Source organism: Hipposideros armiger, unplaced genomic scaffold (assembly GCF_001890085.2).
Source record: "Hipposideros armiger isolate ML-2016 unplaced genomic scaffold, ASM189008v1 scaffold_47, whole genome shotgun sequence".
NCBI lineage: Eukaryota > Metazoa > Chordata > Mammalia > Chiroptera > Hipposideridae > Hipposideros > Hipposideros armiger.
Window position 1 is genome coordinate 4,505,740 of NW_017731397.1, and position 7,976 is coordinate 4,513,715.

Sequence of the window (7,976 nt, forward strand, 5' to 3'; positions counted from 1 at the left end):
TTTGATTTCTGAGACACTATTTTTAATGAAAAATGATTTCCACCCACTCTGGCCCCATCTTTTCTTTTTTTAACCTGTTTTCAATGAGTTGGTTCCCTAGTATCTTTCAGAAATGTACACTTAACATTAGGTATGGGACTTTGCTTTGCTTTATTAATCTTAAATCTGTATCTCCTTGACCCACACCAAAAATCCCAGTTCTCAGCAGCTCCAGCATAATTGCTAATATGCTTTGTCCCACACTCAACACATTAATGATCTCAGAGTGACAACACCAACACTGCCCGCAACAATATGAATATTGAAATTAGTTAAACAATTTTTTTGTTCTTTATTTCCTTAGGGACACTCTACTATGTGGAGTCTAATCACTGTTTAAAGTCACTTGGAGTCATTCTCTCTGAATAGCTCAGCCTCCAGCTGGATGTGCAGTTAGTCTATTATTTTGTTTCAGTTTGAATTTTTAGAGTTTTAGTTTTTGAAATTTAAGTTTGTTTTATAGTTACAGCAAAAAAAATTCATATTCAAAGTTAAACTTTGAAAACAATGTATAGTCAGATAAACCTGCTGTCCCTCTTTTCTATTCCCTTCCTATTTCCATAGGTAACCAGTTTTAAACTTGAAAAAATAAAAACCCTTTTAATTTTTTTATAGACTATGAACAAAGACATATGATATGGTATGCCCCCTCTAGGTAAATGGTAGCATGCCATACATTTCTCCAACTTGCCTTCTTTATATAACAAAATAACTCAGAATGCTCCAGAACAGTATATAGAGATACACCTTATTCCATTTTATAGCCACGTAATTCTCCATTGTGTGGATGGACTAGTTTATGGAATCAGTCCCCAACTGGTGGCCATAGTCTTTCCCACCTTTGCCATTACACATAGTTCTGCAGTGAACTTATGCTTGTGTCTTCTCATATTTTTGTTATTGTGTCTTTGGGATAGATTCCTGGAAGTGGGATTACTTGGATCAAAAGGTACATACAAATATACTTTTGCTGGATATTGCCAAATTCCTTTCCTTCATGGAATTTTGATTCCTGTCTGTGTCCTTGGAATGTTTCTTTCCTGACTCCTTTTTTCATTATCTTCTATTGAAAAGCACTATATATCCTTGAATTGCCTGGGAAACAGATGTTCCCCGTACTCTTGACTTTCTCCTCAAGTAGAGAGAGCCGCTTATTTTTATGGTATTCACATCTTGAAGACACTGGAACGGTTTCCTCATTGATCCAGTCTCCTGGGCAATGGTATGATTTTGACACTTAGTGAATTTCCCCAAGAACTTCTATAGAAATAGAGACTAGAGGGCTTTTTTTTTTTTTTAATTGTTCATTCAAATTTGGGACATGTGGTTAATGTGCGTAGGTTACCTTTCTGTGGAATGAAAACGTCCACTGGATTTATGAGGGGAGAAAATAGAAATTGTCATTTTATTGAGTAGGTACTGTGTGCCAGCCCTATGCTAAGTACTTTACATATTACTTTATTTAATCTTCATAGTAGTCCTTTATAGTGAGGTAGGTTCTGTTCCCCCATTTTCCACATAAGCAAACTGAGGCTCGGAGAGGTTAGGAAAGAATTTAATCCTGAGTCACGCAACCCATATGTGGTAGAGTTGGGTGATTTCCCGGGTTTTTCTGACTCCACAGCCTCAGTTCTTACTGCCATGAGTTGATTTATCTAATTATTTTGTTACCATTAGATTTTTTTTTTTGAAGTTTTAAATATTCTTTACTATTAAATGCTTTGTCATAGTCATTTGAAACTGTTGAATTGGAGGTCATATATCATTTTAGAGGGTTTGGCAATGTATAGATTGTACAATACACTAGAAAATGCACTGATGAATAAGACACAGCTTCTACCTGCACGGAGCTTAATATCCAGTGGGAAAGGAAAGTTATGTGCACGTTTAATTAATAATCAGGGACATGCACCTGACTCTTAAATATGAAGAGTTGTAAATTCAACTTCGAAAACTTATTTACGTGATTTCAGATTTCTTGCCAACCAATTACTTATCCTTGAACAAGAGGGATTTTGCCTTATCTTTCATTGTGAAATGGTGAATGTGTGAGTTTTAGGTCAATCCCAGAAAGATACTTCATTTCCATGTCAGTTAAATGAAAAGCATGTAGACTGGTTACGGTTTGACAGTGGATATCGTGAAGGTTAGGTTAGTTCTGATCTCATTCTGGGTGAGTTTTAACGACGGATGGGGTTTAATATGTAATACTTTATCTTATGCCTTGTGTTTTTGCAGTCTTTTACACTAGTTATTTTCTTGGCATGTTCATTACAGCTCGATAACTATGGACAGCAAGAACTTGCGGATCTTTTTGTGAACTACAATGTAAAATCCCCCATCACTGGAAATGATCTGTCCCCTCCAGTGTCTTTTAACTTAATGTTCAAGACCTTCATTGGGCCTGGAGGAAACATGCCTGGGTATGTACCACTTATTGTTTATGTAACAAAGTTATTAAAATTGCTTGTAATAAAAGGTAAATACAATCTCAGCCACGAAGAAAAAATTTGGAAAAGTGATATGTGGAAAGTGCAGATAAATATACTAAGGAGATGCTATGACAGACATACTCCTAAATTTTATTTCTTCTGATTCTTTCTGAATATAATTTTTTAGTGTATATGCTGATTTTTTTTTTTGCCATAAAATAGACATAAAAGTGTGTCATCATCATATCTTGTAGTTACGGCTGCATAGTGCAAGGCAGGCTGTTGAAGAATGATTTTGAAGGTCATTGAACTTAGTACTGAAGGAGACTTTAGAAGCCATCTATCTAGATCAGCACCGTATAGTAGAATGTTCTGCGGTGAAGGAAGTGTTCTGTGTCTGTGCTGTCCAGTGTGGGAGCTGTGTGTGGCTGTTGAGAACTTAAAATGGGGCTAGTATTTCTGAGGAATGGAATTTTAAAATTTATTTAATTTCAATTAAATTTAAATAGACATGTGGCTAGTGGCCTACCATATTAGACAACACAGGTTTAGCGTGTTGATTTAAAAGATGTGGTTTTCACAGAGTAAAGAAAACCTGAAGAGTTGACAGCATGATCCAGAACTAGACTGTATTTCCAGATTCCTTGTCCGTTGTTAACAAACTTAGCCAAAGTATTCCGTTTCATAGCTTCAGGCATTTTTCTTATGGTCTCATTTTAGGGTGAGAGAGGGTAGGTTTTTTATAAGATGAAACTAGATGGATCATGTTTCCTGGAGTAGAAACTAAAGAATAATAAAAATTAATGTGACAGAATGTATTACTGGAATGATTTTAATGAGACGCAGGGTTGATTTGGGATATTTTGTGGAAAGAGGCCAAAGGTAAGCTGTTCGTTTTGGCAGTACATGCGGAGAGTCATAAAATGGGACATAGCCTCTGCTCTGTCATCCCACGCCTTGGAATTTATCTAAGAAAATGATTCAAGAGGAAAGGAAACTATACTTGGCAGGGTATATAAATTAAAAGTGGAAATAACCTATTTATCCAATAATTTGAAGATGGTTAAATAGATTATAGCAAAGTAGAACATTTTATTTGAATACTCTGCAGCTGTTAAATATGAGAAATTTTTACAGTTATTTAGAAATGGGAAAGTATAAAATAAATGAAAGAATATATAATTTCATACATTCTTATAAATATGCATATAAACTGTAGCTATACTTACATTTGGGTGAAATCTGGAAAGGACCACAAATATCAAAAGAGTTGAGTTAGAGTGAGAAGAAGGTAAAATGTTACTGTTTTTCCTTTGTTTTTAAAGATGTTTTCATAAAATACTGATTTTGAAGTAGGCTGTTGGGCATGTTTTCTTAGTTGTTGCTTTGCACAGTAATTTTCTGTGAAATTCGGAGGGATAGTGACTCTAGTGGTATATTTGCTTGGCTCTATCTTTAAAATGTAGAATATTAGCTTCCGATGTACAGTACCGTGGTCAGGCCTCTACACCGTCTATGAAGTGGTCTCCCTAACAAGACATGAGTCCATCTGGTGCTCTAAAAAATATTTACATGTTTTGTACACCTGAAACTAATAAAAAAAAAATGTGGACTATTAGAAGAAGTCTCTGGCTGCAACTCTAAACTACCCCAAAGAAGAACATGACATGAAAAGCCTCAGCAATTGCCTGGTATGGTGTGGTGATTGTGATGAGTGAATTCTGAAGTGACATGCTAGCCCACACTGGCTTCTTTTTAGCCCATAGTTGCACTGAACATGTGGGGTAACAGGTATGCTGAGGCATTGGTCTGATTTTCAGAAGGCTCTGAAATTGTCATCTGTCTCCAGGTAAATGATTAGTCAGGAGAATATCAGAGGTTTTAGGGACATTATGAGAGAGGTGATGTTGACTCAACAGAGTGATGAAATGAAATGACATGTCTCACAGAAGTGTTACTATACCAGTTACCTGATGCATTCTCTAATCCTGGCTTGGGAATGTTGGCTGCTGAGGAAAATACTTATTTCTAACATTTTGTTTTAGGGCTTATACAGCATTGTGTGAAAATAGGACATGTAGGACTTTTAGGATTTGTATCTGGAATTTCAGATTTGTTAAAAACATAATTTCTTTCTTTATAACAGACTGATTTATTTAAATTTATAGGTACTTGAGACCAGAAACTGCACAGGGGATTTTCCTGAATTTCAAACGACTTTTGGAATTCAACCAAGGAAAGTTACCATTTGCTGCTGCCCAGATTGGAAATTCTTTTAGAAATGAGATCTCCCCTCGATCTGGACTGATCAGAGTCAGGTACTACTGCTGTTAATCTACTGGTAAATTAGTGAATGGCCTTGGCATTGAATTGGAAATGAAAGCTTGCTATTTTGAGACAATTCTGCTTAATTCTTACATGATTATGTACTTATTTTTTGTCCTACAAAAAATGCATGTTTTACGTTTATATCTCCAAATGTAACCTCTGAGATGACGGGCAGTTTTGAGTAACTAAAGTGAACTTGAAGGGAAAGGAAAGGAGGGTGACAAATGGCTTAAGTTTCTTACCTGCTCCCAAATCATCTTTTCCCCGTGTTCATCATACGTTTTGAAGATGGCGAGGCCTTGGTTGTCTAAACCAAGGCACTTTCTGGCAATAGTGATGGATGTAAGTGAAGGATGAGGTGGGGATGGGGTGATGGCCATGCCAGGAGGGTCACTGTAGGCGTCCAGGACAGCACTGCCAGGGTTGGCGTGAGGGCGCTTCGGTAACCAGATGGTGTTCTTCCAGGTGTTCGGGGAAGAAAGGCTTGTGTGACAGAAAGGCCAGTCCCAAGCTTCCCCTGTCTACTCTCGTGTAGACGCCCTCTTGCCTCGTTCTAACCTTCCCTGGTCAGAGGTACTCGGAACACCGGGTACGTGTTAGGAGGGCCATCGTGGCTCTGTTTAGCTACAGTTTTCTTAGAAATTTACTATGACTTATCTGTGCATGACTTAAGCTTTTTGTGATTTCTGTGCATTTTCTTGCTGATGTCTCTTAGGGCAATAAATTCCATATAAAAATTAGGCCATGTGGGTAAACTTAACTTTCTTAGGCTCCCAAAGGATTTTCTGCAGCCCCGCCGCCACACCCATTTCCTCTCCTCTTTTCTTACTGGCTGTAATTACAGACTTGGGTCAGAGCACATCCCAGCCACGGACTCTACATCAAAGCACCCCAGCCATCTGCCTAGTCTTGTTGGTCCCTGTGACACCCTCTGAGGAAGTGTCCTTATGTTCTGACCAAGCTGCGTATTCAGGCCTGTAGTCCCTCCAGCCTTATGGCCTAGAAAGGAGAGACTTATGGGGAAAGAGTTCACACAACTTAGAGGAATGGGGTGGGGAGGACCCCGCTGAGCCCTCATGCAGAAAGAAAAGGCAGTCAGAAACTAGTCAGATTTGAGTCTGTTTTATTTCTCAGTGTCTGGATTTCTTTTGTGTCTTTTTTTCCTTTTGTTTTTTGGCTTCCGCTCTGTCCCAGTAGCATCTGCAAGCCTGCTTTCAAAATACCGAGCAAGCTGTGTGAGACTGACCTTGTCTAACTCCAGCGGTTTGGAGAGCATTTACAACTAGAGTAGCTATTAAGAGATTGTACAGGTCCTGAAGTAAGGCAAAACCTGGAGCCTGTGGATTAAGAAGTGGCAGAGAGGAAAAGCAGCTCAGAGCTAGCTGCCATCCCAGGAGTTAACTGGTGAAAGGCCCGTGGGGCTTCCCCGGTCCTTGTCGCTTCAGAGCACCCTGTCTGGATTTTGGCTCATTTTTGTCATGTGCCTCTGCAAGACCCTGACTAGCAGTGCACTCTTCCTTCCATGCGTCAGTGTCCCCTTGGCTTTTGTTCCAGGGTAGGGCTAGGATTTGTTTAGTGTTACGATTTCTTCTTGATAACATAGAGTTATCAAATAATTAGTTTTGTATAGCTGTGATTCCTTTTGTTTAGGCTGAGTGTACTAATTTTATTTTGATTGGTTCTGTGTTTTAGTTCTTGTTAAAGAACAAAAATTCAACCAAGTAAATTTTAAAGATCTAATTGGCTTTATTGACTGATTCATGAATCAGGCAGCATCCCATCTGGCAAATAGAAAGGAGCTCCAAGGGGTTGTACAGAATGGCAGGTTTTTAAAGCTAGAAAGGGGGTGGTAAAAGGAGATTATTAGCAAAAATACATTGTTTCAGCAAGTTCGCCCTCCTGAGGGGCAGGGAGGCAGCCTCCATCCGCCTCACTAGTGCTGACCAGGTAATTTCCAGGTTCACAATTAAAGGTTATGTTTCTGGGAGAGGCTGGAAACTGTAATTAGATTATGTATTAACTCTTGGTTTGCTGTCATGGGGCTTAGCACAAGTGACTCCATTTTGGGCTTTTTGCTTCATCTTAATAGCCTATATGTATTTCAGTTCTCCACAGTTCCAGACAAGAGGCAGCTGGTAGAATCAGTGTTCGCGTTGATTTCCGCCTCCTGTCTGTGAGCCGTGAGAGTTTGACAGAATAGATGCAAAGAGCTTGGCAACAGATTATTTTGGGAATCTGGGCAAGGCCCTTATTTTGATCTGTCCTGCAATTTAGATGTTCTGTTGCTGTCAGCCCGTTTATAAGCTCTGTGAGGAGAGACACCGTGCGCCTCTGTCTCTCTCCTATCTCTGTGCACGGAAGATGTTGATAGTTGTTGAAAGACAATTAAGACATAGGTGCTGAAGGACCAAATAAGAGATACCATTAAAAACTAAAATTTAAAAATCAAAGCTCTTTTGCAATGCATTTCCTGTATTTTTAGGACCCATTTAAGCAATTTTTCATTACTTCTAAAACATTTGAGATAATCATGAAGTGCTCTAGTAAATGAGTGTGTGTGTGTTCAAAAGAAGAGAGATTTTTTATTTTGAATCATAAAATTAACTTAAAACACTTTTCCCTCTAATAGCTACTAAATTGTCATTCAGAGGAATCTCTTTGGGAAACCATTACTATGTGCACATTTATTTCACCATTGTGGAGTTAGCTTGATGTTAGCTTGTTCAACTCTTGCCTTATGTCCTTTGTCTTGAATAGTACTTTTTTTAAAGAAGCTGTTACTCTAAAGAAACCATCTGTACAGTTTCATTATCAGTCATTTACTTGTTCAGAGCAATAAAAAAGAAATCAAACTACTATAAAAGCTAAAGAACAATTTTGATTCATTTTTAATTTCCCATCCTTTGAAGAGTAAATATTGGGAGCTTTGCTTAGTAAATGTATAAGACTTGCTAATACTTTAAGGAGAACCATTTTATTTGGACGCCACTATTCAGTATCTCATTTTGTGTGTGTGTGTGTCTGACATTTGCTTAAGTTTGAAATTTGCTTAAGTTTTTAATTTTAAAAACTTTTAATCTGTTCTTTAAAAATGATTTTTCATTAAAAGGAATAATCTTGTGGTTGTGGCTATTGTCAAATTAAAAACAGACATGGACATTGGGCCGGCCGAGTGGC

At 38.1% G+C, this 7,976-nt stretch overlaps 1 protein-coding gene across 2 annotated transcripts in view; it reads left to right on the top strand.

Annotated features, from left to right (window-relative positions):
* GARS1 (glycyl-tRNA synthetase 1) overlaps window positions 1–7,976 on the top strand; it is a 66,821-nt gene that overhangs the window by 40,192 nt on the left and 18,653 nt on the right. For both annotated transcript variants that reach the window (XM_019639943.1, XM_019639942.1), the window contains exons 7-8: window positions 2,317–2,462; window positions 4,640–4,789. In XM_019639943.1, the coding sequence (XP_019495488.1) occupies window positions 2,317–2,462; window positions 4,640–4,789 (296 nt within the window). The remainder of the gene's footprint in view (window positions 1–2,316; window positions 2,463–4,639; window positions 4,790–7,976) is intronic.